Source organism: Haliotis rubra, unplaced genomic scaffold, assembly GCF_003918875.1.
Source record: "Haliotis rubra isolate DU_JTF1 unplaced genomic scaffold, ASM391887v1 Scf67, whole genome shotgun sequence".
Taxonomy (NCBI): domain Eukaryota; kingdom Metazoa; phylum Mollusca; class Gastropoda; order Lepetellida; family Haliotidae; genus Haliotis; species Haliotis rubra.
Window position 1 is genome coordinate 382,731 of NW_025767379.1, and position 25,477 is coordinate 408,207.

Consider the following 25,477-nt stretch of genomic DNA (forward strand, 5'->3'; position numbering starts at 1 on the left):
CTGAAGTCTGGCCGGCGGTACCAGTTAGGTCGCGGAGGCGGCTCTTCGAACCACCAGTGGTGGACGAATCGTCTTTGCCCTCAGTCCGCGTTAGGAGGGTCGTCGCCGTCTTCCTGGCCTCGACCAGGCAGAACAAGCGCCTCCCCTTTTCGGCTAATGCGTCACTGCGCTGAAGTCTGCCTACCGGTCATTCGAAGAATGTTACTTAAAGTAGCAGTCCATTTCAGCCTACCTGTCGGCGTTGCAGGGACAGCTAACTGGTGGCCCACAGCGCTGGCGGTGCCGATTCATCAGTCGGTGCTTTCGCCCGGCAGTTAACGGACGATACACTCGCATCTGGCTCGGGACAGCATTACGGTGCTGTGCCAGCCAGATGATGGATACCGTCATGGGAAGGGCGCGCCGCCTGTGGCTGTCTGTGGCGGTATTAAGCTGGCCACACAGCAAGCTCTACTATCATTGCCCTATACCATGGGATCTTCCTGTTCCTGGGGCCTTGCAGGTGAATGCGGGAGGCGCGCGAGGCTGTCTCTACCTTTAAGGACTCAAAGCCTTTGTTGGAGCAGCCCTCCGCTCCTCAGCCATCGGCCCTCCCGCTTCGCGTCCGCTTACCCTTCTGCCTCGGCGAAGGATGTTAAGTGGGCTGCCCTTTGCAGTCAAAGCGGAGCAGGCTTACGAGAGGCAGGGGGCAAGCCTGCTCCAGCGCAGCAGTCTTTTGAGGGCAAGGGGAAGCCAGCCCGGCTTCCACTGATTCATTCCCCAGAGCCCTTGTTGCCCCCACTCCATAGCGGAGACTTGCGGCGGTGGGGTCGCACTGCCCTCTTGCCACCGTCCTGTCGGCGACCGGCTGTCCCTATTCCTCCGGGGAGTGGGAGGCAGCCACCTCAAATCCCTAGGTCCTGTCCACGGCTCAGGGATGGCCATTTGCCACAGTGGGATGGCGATCCTCCGTCCTTCTCCGGGGTTCGGCTGCGCCTGTGACCCCGCCGCTTGAGCAAGGGCGGAAGTCCTCCGTGCGAGGTTCAGTCTTTACTGACCAAAGGCTGACCATCGAGGTGGTTCCTGTGAGTCAGCGAGAAGAGGGTTTTATTCACCTACTTCCTGCGTGACCAAAGGGCGGAGGGGTTCAGACCCATTCCTGAATCTCAGAGGGCTGAACAAATTACTGGAGGTGCCGTCTTTCAGGATGGAGACACTCAGGTCAGTGATCTCCTCCGTCGAGACAGAGGGATTGGCTTACGTCAATCGATCTCAAAGGCGCATACCTCCATGTTCCAATGCACCCGAATTCAAAGTACCTCCGGTTCTCCTTCGACCCGGGACGTGCTACCAGTTTCGGCGTGCTCCCTTCCGGCATCTCCACGGCGCCAAGGGTGTTCACCAAACTTATGCTAATCCCAGCTCAGTTAGCCAGGTCACCGGGGCAGGTGTTGTCACCCATTACCTGGACCCGATTGGCTTCTTCACGGGCCTTAGGGCCTCAGTTAAACAGAGCCTCCACACTGTGCGTGCTGGATACTCTGGTGTCACTGGGCTGGATTATCAATCTCAAAAGAAATCAGACCTCGTTCCGGCCGGGATCTGATATTCTTGGGAGCCAGATTCAACACGCGGCTAGAGTTGTTTCCCTTGCTCCGGACGCATCGTCAAAGTCCGAGGGGGACTGTGTTGCAGTTCCTCCAGTACCCCGTTCGCGGCCCGAACATGGCGGCTTCGGTTGCTTTCGGCGGCAACATGGCGGCGACAGTGGGCGTGGTTTGGCGATGTGGCGTTTGAGGATCACGACCAATTCAGCAAGCATTAAGCTCAGCTGTGGTCCCCTTTCGCAGGGCTTTGAGATTATGCTCATAGCGCATGAAGTGGTTAATCCCTCACTTGCGATGGTCGGCCGGATGGAATTTGTCAGGGGATCCCCCTAGACACCCGACACCTTCCCTCTCAGTTCAGGCGGGCCTCCCTCACAGGTTGGGGGTCCTGGGCGAGCACTCAGCCTCCGGCCTCTGGTGGAGGCGGGAGGTCAACCTGCCACATCAATGTGTTAGAACTGAGAGCAGTCCGCCAAGGTGTTCGAGTGCTTCCGAGTGTTGGTGCAGGGCCGTGTGGGTTTGCGTCTAGAAATGGACAATCAAATGGCCATGTCTTACATTCTCAAGCAAAGAGCACTGTGTCTCCGTCGGCTCCTTCAGGGCGTGGCAGTTTCTACTGTGGTGCGATCAGTTCAACATTCGGGTTTTGCCTGTTTATCTCCGAGGGGTAGACAAGCGTCCGTGCAGATGCTCTCTCCGCGGCGTATACTAGCCCCACACAGTGGATGCTTTCGACGGGAGATATTGGGATTATCTCCCAGTTGTTAGATGCGTTCCAGGTGGATCTGTTTGCGTCTGGGGTGAGAACCAGATTCCTGTGTTTTGCTCCAGTTCCGGATCGAGATGCGTTAATAATGGCGCCTTTCAGCTAGATTGGGCCGGACAAGGGAGGGGCACTGTAGGCGTTCCCCGATACCACTGATTTCCAGGGTCCTGTAAGCAGCTGACCGCGCACAACCAGCTCGGCTACTTGTGCTTCTGGCACCCTTGGTCGGCACAAAGCTGGTTTTCGGTAATTCTCAGGTTTCTGGCTCAGCCTCCTGTTCTATTACCTTTTCGACCCGGACCTCCTATCCCAGAGCGGGCCCACCCGAATCCAGGATTCAGTGGGTGGCTTGGCCGCTATCAGGGATCGCCTCCATCGCGCCGAATTCCTGCACCAGTTGCAGACACAATTCTGGCTTCAGCGGAGGGATTCGACAAGCGTTCAATATGAGGATAGATGGGCCTGTTGGCCGCGCTGGTGTGTCAACAGGGGATTCTTGATCCCTTTTCTACAGATTTAGTCTGTGTGTTGGAATTCCTCCAGTCTGGTTGGGCCCGGTCTGGCGGCTTCCACTGTTGAGGATATTCTACGGCTATTTCGTTTCATATTCCTGTTGTTGGTGCTCTCTTGGGGCAGCACCCTCTTGTACTGGCTTTTAGCGAAGCGTGGACAGAATCTGTCCGTCGGTTGTCCGGCGGATTAGTCCCCGTGGGACTTGTCAATCGTTCTTGATTGGCTGTCCGGTCCACTGTTTCACAATCTGTCGGCTCTTTCCCTCCAGCTGTTGGCGTGGAAGGCGGCGTTTCTTGTGGCGACTTGACTCTGCAGGCGGGTTGGCGATATTCATGCAATGTCGGCCGATCCAGCGCTTACTGTTTTCACAAAGACAGAGTTAGCATTGGCTGCCTGAGGACTTACCGTCCTAAGAAGGATAGTCCCTTCCATGTGGCGAGCCTATTGAAGCTCCCAGATTTCACTCAGCCTTCCCTGTCCGGTACCTCTCTCTGGCGTGCTCCGTCTTAGATGTCCGTAAGACACTTCAGGCTTATATCAAAGCGAACAAGGGGGTACCCGTAAGGGTAACCAATTGTTTTGTTGTTATGGCGGGGTTCAGGCTGGTCTTCCGGCGACCAAGCAGACCATTTCTTGGTGGCTTGTCTCTGCCATACATATGAGTTATACTCAAACAGAGTAGTATCCGCCTGTTGGGTTGAAAGCTCATTCCGGTTAGGGCAGTGGCTACATCGACAGCTTCACGCTGCAGCCCTGCCCATTGAGGAGATCTGCTCAGCGGCTATTTGGAGCCGATCCGAGAATGCGTTCATCCGTCATTACCAACTTGACAGACTCTCCAGTGAGCGTGCTCGGTTCGGTCAGTCAGTTCTCTCCAGTGGGCATGGTTCCACCTCTCTAGCCGATTGAGCTTTCGAGGTTTTAAAACATTATTGTGTGAACCATTATCTGCCAATTTTTAACACTGGTGTTGGGTTTTACAAATCTTGTTACATTTTTCCCTTGGTGATGGGTTTTATGTGGTGCTGGTTTTTTATTCCCATGTCTCTTGCTTTCTAACCGAGAAGCTCTAGACTAAACTGCCCTTGGAAACTTTGCTGTTCATATTCCGGCATTTCGTTTCTGGGTTTATTGCGGGACCCTTATCTTCACTTCCGGTAGATTACGGAAGGGAGGAGGTGTGTCTCGTTCGTTGCATTAGCGAGGTTTAAGCTGGACAAATTTGCATCGTTTACCCTGACCCTGGCTCATGCCCCGCCTGATTGGCTTTGGTGGACGCGTGACCGGGTAAGTGTGCCTTTTCTGCTATAATTAGCTTGGGAAATTCCACTTCTTGTCGGGGTGTTTAAGCAGACAGAATGCGCTCCTGAGATCCGTCTTTAGGAGTCTGTCTTATGCTTATAAGTACCCCAAGGAGGAATATATAAAAAGAATCGAACTAACCTGTAGAGGTTTCAGATTCTTTGAATATATTCCTCCTTGAGAGTCACATCGCCCATACCTCCCGCATTCTGTCTGACCGTTCAGCATGGAAGTGAGAGTGCGAGGTTACGGTCTAGAGTTACCTGCTCTTGGCTGTAGGGGCGGAAGGCCCTGTAAGGGTGGTCTCACAAGACAAAACGTAGTTTTTGTTTTGTAAATATTTTATTCAAATATTGTTACAACTGTCGTAGGGAATTTAAATGGACATTTAAATGCTTATAAGTACCCCAAGGAGGAATATATTCAAAGAATCTGAAACCTCTACAGGTTAGTTCGAGTTTATTATCATATTTGTATGCATTTTGAAACTTAATAAATTGCACACGATCTGCACCTTAGTGAATTTATAACATGACTAATATCTAGACATCTGATAGATTGCCATCGTGTATCATATTTCACACACACACCCCAAGTGCGACATAGTGTATGTTGTCTGTCTCATTACACTTCACGGCAAAAAAAAGATTCTGTTGAATGCCATAACAAATAAATAAAAACAAAATGCAGATATCAAAATTAAAACAGACTAAAGTTATTTCAACAATATCAGGTTATGACCTTGTTCGGGGAATGTATCCATCAATATCCACATAAAGGAATGAGATGCCATTCATCTGCAGCTGAGAAAGTATCCTGTTCTATGCCATGTGTCTTTTAACAGTCTAATATACGAAAAAGTGATCTATCGTTTCAGGTTTTTCACATTGGTGTATAGTCCCATTGGTCACCGACCGCCTCCGTGGTGTAGTTGTTAGAGCGTCCGCCCTGAGAGCGGAAGGTCGTGGGTTCGATCCCCGACCGCGTCATACCCAAAGACGTTAAAATATGGTACTTGTTGGTCCCTGTCTGGCGCTCGGCATTAATGGGTACAACAAGGACTGGTCGGCTCGGAGTCAGTATAATGTGTCTGAGTGGGGTATTCATGCTTCACTGCGGCATGGTATCTCAGTGGGCTAGCACTATAAAACCAGCTTAAGTCTGGGCTAGTACAAGCAGGCGCACATACACATACACACGCATGCACGTCGTCATATGAGCGAAATATTCTCAAGCACGACGTAAAACCCAATTTCACCTCACCCCATTGGTCAGCCAAGATAGCACACCTGGCAACTAACTGCATGATATCCGCCATTCCTAAAATAAGTAATTTAGTTAGCCAATAATGAGCAATCAGTCAATGTATTGGCAGTTAATCCTTTGAAGGAAGAACGTTGTTTTTACAAAGAGACTTTACGACGGGGTGTATTCAGTATAGATTAGTAAATCTACATACATAAACACTACCTTTTGACAAATCCGCTGTGCAGGATAAAAGCAATTAATCAATCAGCGTGTTACTGGTTAATCCTTTGATCGATGTTTGTTTTGTAACTCAGCTGATAATTCCTCTAACTGCACTTCCATGCGCATATTACACAAGATGTAATGCATTTGCCACATCAGACCTCAATTTATAATGATGAGTTTTTACTCCAGACACCACAAGAAATGCCAAATGGGAACCTTTGTCGGGTAATCTGAGTGGTGTTATCACTAATTATACCTGTTATAAATTCATTAACTGACCATCAAGTGAATGATGACAAATAAGATGTGTAGGTTTGGTTTACCAACAAATAAGGGTTACAGCAAGAGAGTAGTAGTCGCTGTATTGCATGCGTGTTTGATTGCCTGGAAAAAAATACTTCTGGGCTGACACTGTTTTGAGGATATGAACGGAAATTCAATGTTACATAAGAAATATATACATTTATAAGCATTTGCTGTGTACTTAGTTAAAAACTGTATATACCTATGTACCTAAGTAAAATTTCAGATTTTTTTAGCCATGGCGAAATGGGTTATTTAGTTTATGGATTCAAATATATCAAATGTGTGTTTTTGATATCATAGCATACGTAATAGATATCATATTTTTACATGATTAAATATCGAGGTAAAAACACAGAAATAGGATTAAATTGAATCAGTCACAATACCATCGAAACATTTGAAAATCCGAAAAAGCCTACACTGCTGGGATACTTACTGGCATATTACAATCAGACAATAACTACTGGGGATATTTTCAAATAACGGCATCTGATGGGCATCCGCCCTTCCTAATGTCCCACTGATTAGGTTGAAGAAATTCTGCCAAGGTTGACAGTAGCCCAGCCCCCGCGTCCGTCACGGTCGAGGGAGCAGGGGCTGACCAGTTTGCAGCTAGGTTTCGTAATTAGACTGTTGGCTGGAAACATTAATCGCTCTGGATCAGTGGCCCTTTAACTTGGACCCCATCACTTCCATTGTCTTCACTGAGAGTATGTTTTGTGCAGTACATACCGTATACGGTAATAAATAATTGGCTAACTGACTCAAAATACTGATTGTGATCTGATGTTGAATGTCAGGTCCCCCCCGTGAGAGAGTGGAGTGCTCCCTTGTCAGGTTGTGTGGTGCAGTACAAGGCTGCAGCATCAACAACGTGGAGGAACATCACCATCACCAACATCTCCATCACCACAGTGAATATCAGGCAGGTTCAGTAGGATAGCCATCTACCACTGCTCTCATTATATGCTGGTCGTGCAACTTCCTATATCAGACGGACTGGCTTCATAACAAGGTTGTATCATGACATTCATTGCCACCAGTATTTACACACTAAGCTACACTGATTTTACCTTACAGCGTGTATATTTTTGTTGCTGACATTATTATGGTGTGTATTTCAGTGAGATGACTCCATGGACTGGCTTCATAACAAGGTTGCATCATGACATTGCCACCAGTATTTACACACTAAGCTACACTGATTTTACCTTACAGTGTGTATATTTTTGTTGCTGACATTATTATGGTGTGTATTTCAGTGAGATGACTCCATGGACTGGCTACAGTATTCGTGCTGCTGTGTACGCTGTTCTAGTTACACCAGGGCTAGGTCCGTTCTCAGCTCCAGTTGAAGTGAAGACACTCCCTGATGGTGAGTATCAGCCTGTGTCACAGACAGACACTACCTGAGTGGTTGATAGCCTAGATGTGACAGATGAACAGCACATGATTGCTTGACAGTCCAGGTGTGACATATAAACACTAGCTGATTGCTTGACAGTCCAGGTGTGACAGGTAAACACTACCTGATTGCTTGACAGTCCAGGTGTGACAGGTAAACACTACCTGATTGCTTGACAGTCCAGGTGTGACAGGTAAACACTACCTGATTGCTTGACAGTCCAGGTGTGACAGGTAAACACTACCTGATTGCTTGACAGTCCAGGTGTGACAGGTAAACACTACCTGATTGCTTGACAGTCCAGGTGTGACAGGTAAACACTACCTGATTGCTTGACAGTCCAGGTGTGACCGGTAAACACTAGCTGATTGCTTGACAGTGCAGATGTGACAGGTTAACACAAGCTGATTGGTTGATAGCCAAGGTGTGACCGGTAAACACAAGCTGATTGGTTGACAGTCCAGGGCTGACATGTGTCCCTGTTCCATCAGTTATTTACCATAGTATTTAGAAATATTTTCTGTAAGACACAAGGCCAGCTGATCTGTGTGTCTATCAGTTCCAGGTCCTGTGGAACAGCTGGAGTATGCAACCACCAACTCCAGCATATCAATATGGTGGCTCCCCCCACAGACACTGAACGGGAAGTTGCAGCATTACACCGTCACATACGTTGCTATGGTGAACACACCGGTCGAGACCCCCAGGGACACAGTGCAGGGTGGGTATAGGCTGCTGCCTATTGACTGATCAGACTCACTGACTTGGTTCATCAGGTGTCAGGGGCGGTGGGGTAGCCTAATGGTTAAAGCGTTGGCTCGTCACGCCGAAGACCCGGGTTCGAATCCCCACATGGGCACAATGTGTGAAGCCCATTTCTGGTGTCCCCCGCCGTGATGTTGCTGGAATATTGCTAAAAGCAGCGTAAAACCAAACTCAGTCAGTCAGTCAGTCAGTCATCAGGTGTCGTCGTGGTATCCTGATTGATACACATGAGTTTGACAAGATAACATTTTATCCCATCTGGGCATAAATTTCCACAATGTTGGGGAAATTGAAATCTGATGTGTTTTCTATTTGTTCAGTTTGGGATGAAACTTCAAAGTTGGAAACCTAAAACAGGAAAAATATGGACACCCAAAGTTTGATGTTTGGCTGGTTTTACACAGCTATGTACAAAATTCTGTTCTGTAGATTGAATATTGTTGAGTGCTCTAACAACAAACAGACATTGAAAAAGCATTTATGATTATGTTTGCTGATTAGAGTTGTGTGACGATATATCGTGAGTATCGATGTCGTGATACCTTTCTGACTATAAATATATCATCAATCCCTTTTAGGTATCATTGATATGTATCGTTGACCTTAAAATTGTGACTTTTCACCAGAAATTGTGGTTATGTCAAACTTTTTACTGTTTCTTGTTATCAAAATACACTTTTTAAAGAATATAACTAAAGATTGCTTATCGTGATATGCATCGCATCGAATCGTGACGTACGATATCGCTCCATGATATCTGTATCGATATCTATTGTGATGCTCAGCATGTCATAAATTTTGAAGAAATATCTAGAGGGACGCCTCTGTATGCTAATCACACCTGCATGCAGTAATGTTCAATCTATGCCCTTCTGTAACAAAGCCATTGTCCTCTATATCTCCATGTCAGTTGACATTTGTCTCTTCTACAGTCTTGCCAGGGCTACCAGTTGGTCAGCAAGGTCAAGGACAGTCATATCAGACTGACCAACAGAACACCACCATCTCTGACCTGACGCCAGCCACTGTGTATAATGTGTCGGTTAGAGCCTCCACTGATGCTGGGGAGGGTCCCGTCCAGTACGTTGTCATCAGTACAACATGTACGTACCCGTTTGTTGGAGAGTAACACGCACAGATGTGGTTGTCTTGTGGAAACAAAATGCGTCCAACACATATATAAACTTACAATAAACATAATTAACATTGGGAATCCTGCAGGACAAAAGACAGCACTGATGTTTCACAAGTTTATTGTAGTGAGGTATTGCAGGGTCGGATGCAGGATGTTGGAGAAGTGGGGGTTGCACATTAAGTCATGAAGAACAAAGGTTACGGGGAAATGCACCTCAGGGAAAACATTTTCAGGGGAGAAGGGTGTGTGTGCACCCCACCCTCCACCTCTAGATCCGCCCTGGTATTGTACTGACTGACCACGCTTTAGCAATATTCCAGCAACATCATGGCTAGACACCAGAAATGGGCTTCTACACATTGTGCCCATGGGGTAATTACACGCTTTAAATAGGCTATGATTGTAATTACAGCAATTATGATGTATTTCACAATTTTAATGTTGTTTTCTGTAGGTGTTGGTTTCCTCAGTTATGCAGTCATAACATAAGCAGTTTGAATGAGATGTGGTTATTGTGATTTGGATCGTCTAACTGACCATCCAGAAGCAAGTCATTTCCAACTGTGTATTATTTAAATCAGTGTCACTTGTTTATTCCTGAACAGACACAGAGACTCTGACAGACGATCCTCCCTTGCCAACTACTGACATATCAACAGATGCTACTGTCAACACAACTACTAATTTGTTGACTGACCCTGGTGGGAACTCCAGACGGAACCTTCCAGTGATTGTGGCTGGAGCTCTCACTGGGGGGATTTTCCTCCTCGTCCTGCTTGCAATCATCATCTGGAGATGCCTCAAGAAACGCAAAGCCGGGAGGGACCAATATAGTAAGAGCATCGTTTACCTCATAAAATTAAGAAATTGTAATCTCAAATATAATATATGCCATATTTGACCTGTTTCTAAATGGCAATGTGTGTTCATGGTTTTCGGCCATGGGATCTGTGCTAATTTACACTTGTGAGAGGGTGGGGGGTAGAGTAGCCTTGTGGTTAGAGCATACGCTCGTCACGCCAAAGACCCGGGTTTGATTCCCCTAATGGATACAATGTATGAAACCATTTCTGGTGTCAGCTGACGTGATATTGCTGGAATATCGCTAAATGCGGCGGAAAACTACAAGACTACCATTTGTCAGACTTCCATTTCCTGGGAAGCTGTGATGGCTGAGTAGGTTAGATCTTTGACTTTGTGTGCTGGGGATTCCAGCCTGACTCTTGAGAGTGTGGGTTTGAATCCATGATGGGACTCAACCATTAAAAAGTACCAGAATCTATACTTCACTTTTAGAATATTGTGGGAAGTGTACTCCCAAATATAAAATTTGCAGAAATAGATGAGTCAGGCATTCTCTTCCCACAGAGGTTACTTGTCATATCTTCCTACGAACCTCTGTATTAATAAGGCCCTTTCAAGGTGCGAGTTTTCAGGATTCGTGATTGGTTGCAATCAGACTTAGTTGTGCAATCAGCGACGTTGTTTCAAAAGTGATCATTCACAAAGGTCACCATTGTAATTTCCGTATGCTTCGGGCAAACTAGAACCTCTTCCCCTGCGCGATGCGCAAACGTTTATTCTAGACAGTACTCAGTCATGTAATGGCGGATCAATGGCATCTCCATCGCCCTCATTGACAACCGACAAGCTAGACATTAAATGCCTTGAGCGTCACATCAACACAAGTCCCCTGCAGAGGAGGGATATTTGTGGCCCCACATTTGCATGTATTAGTTAAGTTGGATCTAAGTAGATGTAACACTTGTTCTGATTGGATAGAAAGAAGGGAGACAATTTGTGTTGTGATTTTTGCCACTGGGGGATTTTACGAGAACCGGGAGATATGGCCGTATTAGAACAGTGGTTCATAGGAAGATGTGACAAGTAACCTCTGTGGGAAGAGAATGAGAGTCCGGGTGCCTCACTGGGAATGAAGTTGCACGTGAAGCATGCACAGACATGTATTAGTTACTATTGATGGTGTCCCCCACCGTGATATAGCTGAAATACTGCTAAAAGCGGTGTAAAACTCACTCACTCACAAGTTGCTATTGACCAGGTAGACTGTTAGTATTTACAGCCTGTGGTTGGATAATGCAGGCTTGTATTTCACTCTTTAAATTCTTCAGTTATGCCTAATGCAATTACGGTTAGAAAATAACCAGATTTTCTGACCAATCAGATGTGTAGATTGGATAACAGTTGGTGATATTTCTCCTGCAGCATATGAGGCCTACTTTAACAGAGGGTTCACCTCTGTGTGTTGGTATGTTGGTTTTGTGTTAACTAGTTGTCGTGTAAACAGTTCCTTCCAGCACTTTTTGTTCCAGTAGGTCATTAGTTTAGTTTGTAGGCATTGAGCTCCATTATCTTTTGATTTGGTTTGCTGAAAAGTTTATCGGCATGATTTCTTCATTCATTTCGTTTTTGTTTTGCTTGTGGTGAATCATTGGTTACACTTCCAAAGCTATGGATTAGAAGTCGCTACACCATTTTTGGTTTTCTGCTGTCATGAACTTGATCTCGTTATTTGCCTCTGACAGATAGTATTCCTATTGTGGTGGACATTCTTGCATGCGTTCTGAAAGCCACATGTTCACAAGCTTTGAGTGACGTGCGGCTTCTGTCATTATGTTGGAACATTATGAATAATAGGGCAGTGGTTACAGCAGTTGCTTATCTCACCAAAGTCCTGAGTTTGATTCCTCTTTCGGGAATTATATGTAAAGATCATTTCTCTGTGTTCCTGGCTGTAATATTTGTAAAAGCAGCTTCAAGGAACTAATTTTGTGACTTGGTAACCCATCAAATGTAAAGAATTCTCACTGTTGGGTGCTGCAGTATGGAGTAGATGTCTCCAGGATCGGGATCAGCTTGCAGTATTGTTGTGATTATGAACCTTGGTTTCATAGTACAAAAACTGCCCTCATGATCTAGTGGATAGAGCATCTCCCCAGAGAACAGAAAGATTGGGCTGGCTATCGATACAGATCATTGAGATCGATGATCGTTTACTAAATATCGATTGATTATTGATAGAAGTATCAGAGAAGTAAGTTTGAGCAAAATTGCCAAAGAAAGTCCTAGAAGAAATTGATTTCAAATGACTAGTGAGTGATGAAATGTTTATGCATGGAGTTCACTAACAAAACAGCAGCCTGAACATAATCTGGGGAAGCAGCCCATGAATAAAACCTAATTTTTGTGTATTGATTGAAGATAAATTAAACTTTAATCTATCACATAAGTTTATTTTCCATATTATCCATGACACTTTTTCATATTGCTAATCATTCATTTTTTTCTACGAAATTAACGATATTTCTGATTATCGATCTTTTTAGCCAGACCTAGCAGAAGATCACTCGTTTAATGCAGCCCACATCAAATCCACATCAAATGAAACGACGTAAAAAGAAATGGCTCTTGTTACGGCAGGCATTTTATTGATAAAACTAGCTCGCTTAGAGTCTGTATAATGTGTTTGAAAGGGGTATAGGTATTAATCTGCGACATGTTATATCCATCCAGTATTGTATAAGCGTAATTAGTATGGAAGTGTACATATTGCCACAATTACACAAACAAGCACGCACGTACATGCTCACACTCGTCTATGCATGTCCAATTGTCCATCTTGAACAGATTTGTTGGCAGAAATGATATGAAAGGAACATGTGTGCCATTTTGAAACATTCATGAAATATTTTGAAAAAGCTTGAAAACACTTTCATCCCACAAAATGTCCCCAGAAAGTTCTCTGTATGATGTATGAACCAATATTGTATGTAATCAGTGTCTGGTCTAAGGACAATGTGATGTTTTCTTTCAGTGAAATCCATGGTGTCTGGGGTCCGCATCACAAAAAGAGAATCAGGAAATTTCGATAGGTGAGATGTGCATTGTGTTCAACTGCATTAAAATCTGATCTTTTGTCCAGTACCACTCTACTTTAAGTTCTGACAACCCACAACAAGATGGCATGGCTGATCACATTTCTGATTCTACTGATGTTACAGATTCTAAATTCTTGAAAAGAGTATATGAATCATCCAGACAATCACATCTGATTCTTGTATCTCAAAGACATACTTTCCCAGATGAAATAATCTATAATGAATACAATTCACAGTGGTTCTGTGTCAAATGCCACTTTCATACGTGACAAATATTGTTTGAGGCGGTGAAGCTGCAAAGATCATTTAGCTTTGCTTGTATTGCACTGATGTTGTTCTGACCTCGACTGTTGTGTGTGATGTATTCTGACAGGTAGGGATCATGCTCTGTATGGAATATAAACCGACCAACTCACTCCTTGCATTGAGCAGACCGCATCATACCAAAAGAAACTAAAATATGGTACTTGTTGGTCCCAGCCTGGCGCTTGGCATTTATGGGTACAACAAGGACTGGTCGGCTCGGAGTTAGTATAATGTGTCTGAGTGGGGTATTCATGCTTCACTGCGGCAGTGTATCTCAGTGGGCTAGCACTATAAAACCGGCTTAAGTCTGGGCTAGTACAAGCAGCCGCACATACACATACACACGCTTGCACATCGTCATATGAGCGAAATATTCTCAAGCACGATGTTAAACCCAATTGCACCTCACCTCACCTTGCAGTAAGACAGTTTAAATGTACATAATCTGTTACTCTCTGTGTTTTAGACAAATACTGGACCCCGCCCACACTGGAGATGATGACATGGCGACACAAACCGATGATGACAGCAATGTACATGAAACACAGCAACGCTATGGCAGCTTCAACTCCCACGACCCCATTCCACAATCACCCAACTCCATCGACTCTGTAGATATCAACGGTGTAAGTAGGAATGTCACATAGCTGTCAAGTGTGAATCACAAGTCTTTATGAATGATCAACTTCTTTATTGTATGATAGCGATACTTTGGTATAGATACTTATACCATTTTCAGGAATGCCGAGTTCAGATATATATATCGCAACAGCATTATATCAGTCATGTAAAGATTGTAGGGACAATGATGACTGCCTCTTAGAGGTGTTAGCATCTACATCAAGCATCACATAGTCTGGTAGGATGGGTACAGAATTCAAGTCCCGTGGAATTTTTGTGATGAAAGCAAGACATTGTGTTTTTTGTATTTATCAGACATGCTAGTTAAATAAAAAGTTTGGTTCCAAGCTGAAATATGGTGCAAATAGCACTTTTGAGCACTGTACAAAATGGTTGTGGAAAAGGTTGTTAAAAGGTCAGAAGGTCATAATTGGAGAGTTGAATATTTAAAGTTTGAGGTTATTAACTTTATCCAAGTGTGTTTCTCTATTTCATGAAATATTTTATTAAAAGAAAACCCCCAAACATATTTTTTAAAATTAAAATAAATAAATATAATGAACACTCCCTCTCTCAAAATGGCAGCTAGCAGACGAATTTAAGCAGATGTAGGTTTTGTGCATTTTGTAAGTATATGATTGCTTCATTTCATCAACTCAATGTAAATCAAGTTAGTAAAGAACAGTTATGTATGAAACAAAAAAGAGATGTTTATTTTTGTTTGGTGAGACTGTCAGTAAGGGAGCAGTCCTTATTTCAAAATGTAGTATGTCAATATCAGATTATGATTTATCTATTTCTTATTATTACGCTTGAATTTTTTCTTCTAAAAGCAGAATTCTTTGAAAATAGATAGGAATATAATGAAATGATGGGGAGAAAACACTATTTTCTGCTTCACACTCTCTCAATTAAATCCCTTGAAATAATTTTCAAGTCATCAGATCGAATAACTTTCTAAAATGGTTATAATCTTTGAAAAAAAACATATACAAATAAATGTGGGGAGACATTTTTTTATCAGCAGGATAGGAGAAGACACGGTGTCCATATTTAGCTTGTTTGACTTTGGGGATAACAAGAAGGTGTTGATTCCCTGATCTGAGAGATCTAGATGGTGCATAAGCCTGAAGAAGATCTGAGAGTTAGACTGGAGCCGTGTTAGTCATGCACTGGTATGCGAGACAGAATAGTTTGAAGGAGGAGCAGCCAATGAAGGTCCTTTAGAGTTGGTGTGATGTGCTTTTTTCTGGTGATCTGGGAGGTAATGCGAGCAGCTAAATTCTGTATGCATCGGAGTTGGTCAGTGACACAAGATGGAGATCCGGCCAAACGACTGTTACAGTAGTCCATATGAGATGTGACTAGGCTGAGGCAGAGAGTTTTTGAGGCATCTTTGGAAAGAACGGTCTGGCCTTTGATATTGTGGAGATGGGAGTAGCAAGTTTTAGTAACATATTTGACGTGTTCTGTCATACTTAGATCTTGATCGATGACAACATCCAGATCGTTGACAGTGGAAGAAAGAGGAATGGTTGCTCCACAGACACACACACTAGTAATGTCACACTGCTTGCATTTTCCATCCTGTCCCAAAAGAATGGACTCTGTTTTCTCTTAATTTAATTTCAAGGCATTTGATGACATCCATGAATATCTTCTGGCAACAGTCTGATGTCTGACAGAGAGACGCTCTATAGCTGACTCTGTGTTTGGTTGAAATAACTTCCACAGCTGCGTGTCATCTGCGTAGAAGTGGTCAAGATTAAGGTTTGCTACAACAAAGCCAAGTGGAACAGTGTAGAGAGTGAAGATGATCGGACCAAGCACGGATCCTTGAGGGACTCCGCACTCAAGCCTAAATGCGGTTGACACAGACTCACCAACAACAACGGTTTGAGTCCTGTCCTGTAGATAAGATGCCAGCCAGGATAAAGCTGAATCCAAGTTCTGTATCAAGTCTTTTGAGGAATCTCTGGTGATCAGTCGTGTCAAAGGCACTGCTTAGGCCAAGTAATGTGAGCAGGGCCACTTGTCAATACCACATCGTAGGTCATTCGGGATCTTCAGCAGGGCCGTCTCTGTGCTGTGGTGTGCTCTGCAGGCTGATAGGAACACCTCATAGAGGTTATGCCAGGAAAGGTGGCCCATGAGACGACTGGAGACTGTACGTTCAATGGGTTTGGATATATATGCTAAGTTTGAAACAGTCCTGTAGTTTTTGGGATCCTCCTAATCAAGGCTGGATTTCTTCAGATGTGGCCTAAGTAGAGCTGACTTGAGTACACTTGGGGCATAATCAGCACTAATGTTGGTAAATATCAGTGAAACTATCAATATGAATAAGTGGCGTGCCATCAAACATTTTTGGAGGAATATCAGCTTCATCCATAGCCGCAGAAGACGAAATCTTGTCATGAATCTTCTTGGATCTTTTTGTAGAAATATTCCGAAAATGTCTGTGCTATTACTTCATTGTCATCAGATGTCGGAAGTGTCGATTCAAAGTGTTTACTCAAGATACTCAACAAAAGTTTGAAACTACAACTTTGGACTTGACTCGTTGGCTTCAATCTTAGAATGGAGATGTTGATTTGTTTGATGACCGTTGTTGAGTGATTTTTGCTGAAATATGCATTTGGAGATGAATCTCCAGGAAAGATTGTTTTCCATCTGCGTTCTGCTTTCCTCTTGTCTTTTTTCGCTTGTCGAACTTCAGGTGTGAAGTCCCAAGCAGATGTTTTAGTGACTAGTATGACTCTGTCCTTCACTTGTGCATGTTTGTCTATATAGCAGCTCAGACAGAACTCTATTGTATAGCAGAACGAGACTCTCAGCGTCAGATGGTGGCTCAAGTATAAGGTCTGAGTTTAGCAAATTGTCTTTAAAAGTATCCATATCCAGGGAGCGCATGTTCCTACAGCGAGTAATCTTTACATTTGAACTGGGTATTGAGAGGTCCAAGCTCACAAATATATGGAAATGGTCAGAGAGCTGTAGATCCTATACAGGTACACCACTGACACACGCGTCTGAATCACGGGTAACTATCCAGTCCAGAGTGTGTCCAGCTCTGTGGCTTGCCTCTGACACAAGTTGCACACAGTTGTTGACTTCAAGAAGATTAATTATTCGTTTAGTGTCATGGTTATCCTTATTGTCAAAATGGAAATTGAAGTCGCCTACGATGATAATAGCTACTTTGTCAACTTATCCAGTCTGTGCCGAGACGGTGCCGAGCAGTAATTGCTGCCAATGGTGGCCATACAAAGAACTGACTTTGACGCCATCTTGTGGACTCAAGAGAACAGAAACACAACAGTAAAGGCTTTGTCTATAGACGTTTGAATTTTCACCGTTTTACCATTGGGATTACATGAAATAATAGCTCTTAAACTAATGCAAGAAATTCTTCTAAAAAATGGCTTGTGCGTTTCTTTTTTTGAAGAGTTTATTTCTGGGTTGCAGTTTCATGTAAAGACCTCTTCTATAGTTGATAAACAGGGTAAAAAGTATATTCCTTTTTCATATTGTCCTAGTTCTATACAAAATGTATGCCTTGTGAAGAAATGTTTTTTTTATTCATCATTAAGACTTTTAGAGCTAAAAATGACTCTTTAATGTACATTTAAGACTAAAATCAAACTAAAAAGATCTGGTGACTTACAGCATATGAGAAATATATTCCGTAACCAAATATGCATGGTATTTGATATTAAAACTATTGTTTTGTTCTGAGTTTTTGCAACTTTTTCAGTTCCCGGTTAAATATTGGCGGCCATCTTGGATTTTAAGCTAAAAATAGCTTTCGCATCAATATTCAGATTGGAACCAAACATTTTTTTAAACTCCTTTAACATATAAACACAAAAGAATATATGATTTGCTTTCATCAAAAAACTTTCACGGAATCCCATAAGCTCCTTGACTATGTCGATTAACATTCCATTTTTTATATTAATGCATGCCAAGTTTTAGTATGCACCAAGCCTCCTTGTCTTCCGCATGGCCGCGTCCAGAGCGAGCCATCATTTAACCTGTCAAGTATTAAACAAGATTGTACGACACACATCGTTTACACAGATGATATGTTGTTTGAGTGGCATTTTAGGAGTTGAGACGTACAATATGGAACAAGTTTTATGGATAACAACTTCTTTATTTCGTGCGTGCGACGTTTTGATACAGATTCTTGTACCGTTGTCAAGCAAGAGTGATACATGAAGTGGAGGAGCTGCATATTTATACTGTGTATAACAATGAAACTACATACATTGTAATTGACAAAGGAAACAACATAATTGCCATAATTGGTTAAGCATAAGCCCACCATCAACCGTGACCAAGGATACTTCATTCCATCAGCTTATGATCCACTCCTCCACCAAGCCCAATCTATTGTATAAACATCGCACCTATTGTATAAACATCCCCTTCATTGTACCACTCCTGTATTTATACATCTCTGGCTTCCATTCACTATCCTTTGTGTACTCACTGGCTTCATCAGCTAACTGCTTAACCAATTATGGCAATTATGTTGTTTCCTTTGTCAATTACAATGTATGTAGCTTCATTGTTATATACACTATATATATGCAGCTCCTCCACTTCATGTATCACTCTTGCTTGACAACGGTACAAGAATCTGTATCGAAACGTCGCACTCACGAAATAAAGAAGTTGTTATCCATAAAACTTGATGATGATATGCTCTGGATACTCATGGGTGACTGAGATCTTACCAATAACACTAGACTTAACCTTCTTGTTTCCAGGATCCTCCTCCTCCATCAACAGGATCCGACAAGAAGTCAGGCAGCTTCTTCCGTAGTTTACGCAACAGCATATCAGGCGATTCCGTGTTTGCTATCTCCTCAGGTACAGCTTCCACCGACTTATAAAACTTGGATTTGTCCTTTGACTATTTCTCCCTTAACCTGAGATACAGTGAAACATTCTGGGTTGTGTTCCCCCAAAACGAGTCCAGTCATGTGGGGGGCTGGTGTGCATGTACGGTGGACGGGTCTGTTCGGGGCAGATAACACAGAATGTTTCCACTGTAGAAACAAATAGAATGAGTCAGGATAAGTATGCAGTAATATCTGTACTCTAAATAATATATTCTCTTTGAGGTTAGAATTGGTTTCCAGCAACCAGTGCTGGTCATGAGAATCAACTAAATGGTTGGGTGTAAAACAACATGATACGGTCCAGTGACCAGGAAGTGAATACACCGATCTGACCTGTTCTCCCCCTGCTAAAATGAATGGGACCTGACCAATGGTCAAGCTGTCAGACTTGGTTGGTCGTGTGTCATGAAGTCAGTCACTGAATTGTCTGGTTCAGATTTGATTGCGTAAACATTAAATTGGTTAGGTTATGGCTTCAAGTTCTGAAACATTTGACTTGTTGCTCAAGAACAGTGTCAGAGATACTTCCGTCAGAGAGCTGGCATGGTGGTTAGCGTGTTCACTTGTCAGGATGATGAATCCAGGTTTGAATCCAAGTTGTAGCAAAGATCATCATATTGTGATCTTGTATTTTTTTATATTTTATTGTGAAGCATCCTGAAGCCCATGTATGTCATGGGAACCAATTGACTGTGTGCCAAATGATGTGTGGTTTGTGTCAATATCCTCATGACATGGATCATATTCTGCCTCTGGTTGGTCTGTCCTAAAATTCTTTTAATTACCGGGACAATGTTGAGATATGGCTGTTGTGTCTGGCATAAAGTTAGTGAGTGAGTGATTGAGTTTTCCGCAGCACTCAGCAATATCCCAGCTATATGGCGGCAGTCTGTAAATAATCAAGTCAATCCAGTGATCAACAGCATGAGCATCGATCTACACAATTGGGAACCGATGACATGTGTCAACCAAGTCAGCGAGCCTGACCACCCGATCCCATTAGTCGCCTCTTACGACAAGCATGGGTTACTGAAGATCAATATTCTAACTTGGATCTTCACGGGTCGTCTGACATTAAACAACATTCCTTCACAGTAGTTTTATCTAGAGTAAATGTCTAATATTTCTTTAAACGGTGCCAATTCCTGAATTCTCACTCATTTACATAATGGAAGAATATTTTGACATTCCCAGATTTGAGCTTCTGTGTTTGTATTCAGGTTCAGGCTTTGAGAACCCGTCCTATTTTGATGAGCGTATGTCGGCGACACTCCCCCGACATGGCATTCCATCGATGACAGCAGACCAGGTGTATTCAGAGGTGAGAAGACTTGTAACTGTCACTTGACACGTTCATGTATTATGTACACCTACAGTAAATACTTCCCATTTCATAAATGTATTCCTGCAGGGATTCCAGTTGAGAATACTGGATCCAACAAACCTATATTTTTCTTAAGAGGCAAAATGGACTTGATGATTAGGTTCAGTGCTTTTGTTGATACATGGAATATTGCAAACAAACAGATTATACCATGGTTAAAACTAAGTGCCCTGTTATAGTACATCACCTTTTCTAGATTTCGAGGGAATGGTAAAGTGAGGTGAGGTGAAATTGGGTTTAACGTCGTGCTTGACAATATTTCGCTCATATGACGACTGGTAAAGTGAGAGATACCATATGTGACATATGTGCATGTATATGATGTCACCTTGAATTTACCGAAGAATGAGTTTGTACATTATTGGCCTAATTATACAGTCTTTCATTAAGGCCACCAATAGAATTCTACTGGTAATTCTTTCAGATGGGTTGGTGGGTTAGCCTAATGGTGAAAGCTTTTGCTCATCAAGCTGAAGGCCTGGGTTTGATTCCCCACGGTACAATGTGTAAAACCCATTTCTGGTGTCCCCCCTGTCATGATATTGCTAGAATATTGCTAAAAGCAGCATAAAAATAAACTCACTCACTCACCCTTTCAGACGGAGAGGAGTCAGCGCAAGAACAGGATGCGCAGCGAGAGCGCTGCGGCTATAGCCATCATGAGGAGCAGTGGTAACCTAGCAATAGCATCCGACGACACCGACTCGCTCATACACAACGAAGCTATCGTAGTTTACAACGAGAGAACTGCACTGTGACACCTGACGTCTCCACAGCGATCATCTTCTGCCTCACCAGCAAATGCTGGAAGTCAAACCTACAGGGGCTTACAAACAAATGTGATATGTTTATAGTGCTATTGATGTACTGTTTGATGATGAAGAATACTCAGCTTTCAGATAGAACCTTGCATGGTGAAGAGGGTGCCTGACTTCTGCATAAAACACAGAAAATGTTATAATGTTAGCTTGTGGGGATGTAACATTTTTCATCCCAAACTTACTTCTGGGTATTGCTGGGTTGATACGAAGTCATATCTCTGCCGGTCGTAGCTGTACTGCAAACAGAAAAAGGTTGAAGAATGACCTTGACATTCATCAAGTGAAATTCCCGTTTTCTCTTGGGTCAGAGGTCAGCTGATGGTAATCTACTGAGTGTTGCTAGGATTTCATCAGAATCATCTTCAGGTCACATGGTCTTGTGTTCACCTGGTGTTATGTCCAGTGGTGAGGCCAAACCAGTTTTTGTGGTATAAATTTTCAGGGCAAATTTGTCAAGTGTAAGATCCAAGATCTGGACTTGTTGCAGGTCTATGACAAAAACACTAAATTCTTGATTGATGTTCACGATATTATTATGAAATAACTTTTAAGGGCAAATCTTTATTGTTTTTTGTGAATAGTTTTTATTGAAGTTGATGTAACAGTCTGAAAAACATGTACAATGTCTTTTGTATGATAAGAATCATTTTTGTGTATATAAAGCATAATTTCTGTTGGACCGACCTATGACAAGTGCATTTGCAGTTGCAACTATTGATTCAAATTTAAGTTGGTTGAAGTATATAATATAGTAATCTGGCCATGATATGTTGATAAACATCAGTATACAGCTCACAGGTTAATTAATTCAATGAACAACAGGGGGATGGTGATGTATATATATTATACAACACTGATCTGAGTGATGCTGATGGGTGATTGGCCTCTGTTACTGAACATCATACGTAGAGGTTATAGCAGTGGTTTTGGGACCGACGAAATGGTTGATATGTCTATTATCACCTATATGGACATGCATGTCTCAGGCGTCTAGTGTTCAGTTATAGCAACTCTAGAATAGAAATTTTCAGATCAACTGTGTTGTAGATTCCATGATGTCTGCAAGCTGTGGTTTCAGAAAACGTTTTAGGTCATGAAGTATAAGAGATTTGACTAGTGTCTTTAATCATATTGCTGTCATCAGAGACCATATAATAGATCTATTATATGGTCTCTGCTGTCATGCATTATTGAACCAACATGCATCATTCACATGGGAAATTTCGACATCAGTGGACCACTGTCACAAGACAGCAGGCCACAGGTCTCCTAGCTATATAGCTGTCATTCATGTCATGCTAGACATAGCCCTGTATGAAACTCTGTGATCAAGTTTTGTTAGGATATCCGTCCCTAGTAAGGCTGATTGATAAACAATTAAAAAACAAGTCACCTGGCATGTCACACGGTTAGTGGATCACATGTCCATAGTTCCGTCACAGATCTTCAGACTTAAGACAATGGATTATTGGGCACCTGCTTCCTGTCACAGACAGTCGGACCTTAGACAATGGATTACAGGCTGATGTTACTGCTGTGCTGGCCAGTGCACTACACTACATCAGGACTTAGGCAATGGATTACAGACTGATGTTCCTGCTGTGCTGGCCAGTGCACTACACTACATCAGGACTACTTAGTGATGTGGACTTAGAGGACATCTGAACTCAGACAATGGATGTTGTTGAAACTGCTACGCAGAGCACCATGATGTGGAATAGATAGTTATTGTTAGTATTGTACTTGACGTCCTGTATTATGTTTAATATTCTTTACATTAATTTTGCCAAACACTTGTGTGTGATCTGATGGGAGGATTGCACCCGCTCCACATTATTTACAGCAAACATTATCAGACTATTGCTGTGAATGCCTTGAAACAAATCTTATTTGACAGAGAATAGATATTATTTTTCATACATGCCATGCTTTGACTCATAAGCTGTAACATATCAACATAATGTTTTCTCACAATGCCTGTGATTTGTCAGACTATTCCAAACGTAACAAATATCTGGCAATAGCAATCAAATATAACAATGTGTTTTGTTCATGCCCTTATTTTTATGTATATTGTATATCTAGTGAAAACTGAGGCTGATAATATATCATCAAGATACATTATATCTTGTTAAATAACAGCTCCAGAGATTATTTTTAGGAATTGTATTTCTTACATGAATCGCCATGAGGACCAGATGTGTGAACAGCTTGTTGCTATTTCTGTCATAGTTCACATTATGATATTAATATCTTATTATCTGCCTCTAGAACAATGTCCAACATAGCAGGAAACTCAATTCAAAGGGTAAATCATCAGGGCTAGTGATGTTGTTTTGCAAATTTCACTTATTTTTTTTACCAAGTTTGTTATTACCTGTTTGTTTACCTGAAGAGGTACGAAGGGAGGACCTCTTGTCATCGGTCAGTATTGAGACATAGCATGTATTGATTAATTTCACAATTGCTAGAGTTTCAAGATATTCAGTATGTCATATTTAATCCATGGACAGTATTGTGAAAATATTTCTGTAGGTGTATTAGAGGATTGCACTGACGGCTGAAGACTTTACTTTGTCACGTTTTTTTGTCATATGACCTACACCACCGGGTACCCATTTTGTGCTAGGTGAACAGAGGCAGTCTTGAACAAACTCACTAGCCTAAGGTGTGACCACATAGGTATGAAGACCTTTATGTTATCTCCCAAACAAAAATCGGATCATACTGACTGAGACAACCTATTAAATGTATACTGTTTATTACTCCACTCAGAGATGTATAAGCCTTTGTTGTGAAGTACGGTTTGTATAACAAATCACTGCTATACAGATGAAGTATGGGCATATGTAGGAGAATACATCTGCTGTTCTGCAAGAGTTGTATAACATATGTGAACATCTATTAGTTTCAGCATTACAACATTTTTGTATAGCATGCTTTACGTAATCAGTATATTTTGTTGCATTAAATGCACAAAAGATGTTCTGGGTCTTCTTATTTTGGTATGGCCGCTGACTGTATGTATGTTATAGAAAGTCTTTGCTGACTCTATGTCAATTTTTGAATGAACAGCAAAATGTTACAAGCTGCTAGTAAACAGCCTCTCTTGTAACCACGGTGATATTCAAGGTAGGAGATTAGTTGAGCAGTATTATGCTTAGAGGTGGACTTTTCAAACTGACTTGTGGGTTCAATTCTCCAACAGGTATAAATTGTGATATTCATTTGCTATTCCTCAAGCTCTGATTTTATTAGAATACTCACCCTGCCTGACATTGGGCTTCACCCTGCATAACATTCTGACCCATTACATTGGGTTTCACCCTGCATTAGATTAGGTTTCACCCTGCATAACATTAGGGTTTCACCCTGCTTTACATTGGGTTTCACCCTGAATGAGATTGGGTTTCACCCTGCTTTACATTAGGTTTCACCCTGCCTGAGATTGGGTTTCACCCTGCATAACATTAGGTTTCACCCTGCTTTACATTGGGTTTCAGCCTGCCAGATTGGGTTTCAACATTGGGTTTCAGCCTGCTCACTCTGCCTAACATTTGGCTTCGACCTGATAAACATTAGGCTCTCCTGCTCATAAATGAACTTAGCTAACTTAAATAGCGTTAGAAACATTCTGGAAACATGATTCTTCTTCTGATGTGTTTATCCTAGTCGTGAAGATGTGATATGCAAGTGTATTCATAAACTGTGCTATATAGATGTACATATCGAGGGTCGGTCAAAGGTAGTCGGCCTAACTATATTCTCGATGTCCAATGTTTGAAAAGCTGCCATTTTAGTTTGTAGGAATCATTAGCAAAGCCGTATAAAAATATTCACATATGTGGGTAATGTGATTAACGAGATATTAGTCATCACAACACATCGGGTATAATATTTCCAGAATGAATGCAGAAAATGAAAAACGATCCGTCATTTAGTACCTCTTGGATAATGGTATGCCCTCAGATAATGTCATATAAAATATGTTAGTATAGTATTGGATGACTTCCGTCATAATCAAGAGTCAAAGCTTTGGATTGCTTGATTCATATTTAGTCGGGGCTGTTTCTTTTAAGGGCGCCCCCATTTTAGTCTTTCAAAAACATTGTGTCCAGATATTCAAGCCGGCCCTGTTTAAAATATACTGAGAGTTGACACTTGTGTGACCATTCAGTATTTACTTTGAACCTTAGAATGAAAAACATTTAGAATAAGAGATTTCATTGTCTGAAAGGGGTGGGTAGTGTCTCCAAAACAAGCTGTTTCAGTAAACATGAAG

The 25,477-nt window shown here is 42.5% G+C and overlaps 1 protein-coding gene across 3 annotated transcripts in view; it reads left to right on the forward strand.

Annotated features, from left to right (window-relative positions):
• The window catches only part of LOC124257715 (protein sidekick-2-like), a 56,102-nt gene extending 34,228 nt beyond the window's left edge, over nucleotides 1-21,874 (forward strand). For 2 of the 3 annotated variants that reach the window (XM_046691843.1, XM_046691844.1), the window contains exons 22-31: nucleotides 6,747-6,871; nucleotides 7,209-7,321; nucleotides 7,911-8,072; nucleotides 9,049-9,219; nucleotides 9,857-10,084; nucleotides 13,087-13,144; nucleotides 13,923-14,082; nucleotides 18,856-18,958; nucleotides 20,211-20,311; nucleotides 20,974-21,874. In XM_046691843.1, the coding sequence (XP_046547799.1) occupies nucleotides 6,747-6,871; nucleotides 7,209-7,321; nucleotides 7,911-8,072; nucleotides 9,049-9,219; nucleotides 9,857-10,084; nucleotides 13,087-13,144; nucleotides 13,923-14,082; nucleotides 18,856-18,958; nucleotides 20,211-20,311; nucleotides 20,974-21,132 (1,380 nt within the window). In that variant the 3' untranslated portion in view covers nucleotides 21,133-21,874. Of the gene's footprint in view, nucleotides 1-6,746; nucleotides 6,872-7,208; nucleotides 7,322-7,910; nucleotides 8,073-9,048; nucleotides 9,220-9,856; nucleotides 10,085-11,477; nucleotides 11,521-13,086; nucleotides 13,145-13,922; nucleotides 14,083-18,855; nucleotides 18,959-20,210; nucleotides 20,312-20,973 lie in introns of those variants that run through there. The other variant, XM_046691845.1, reaches the window with a different exon arrangement.
• Nucleotides 21,875-25,477: the final 3,603 nt, after the last annotated feature.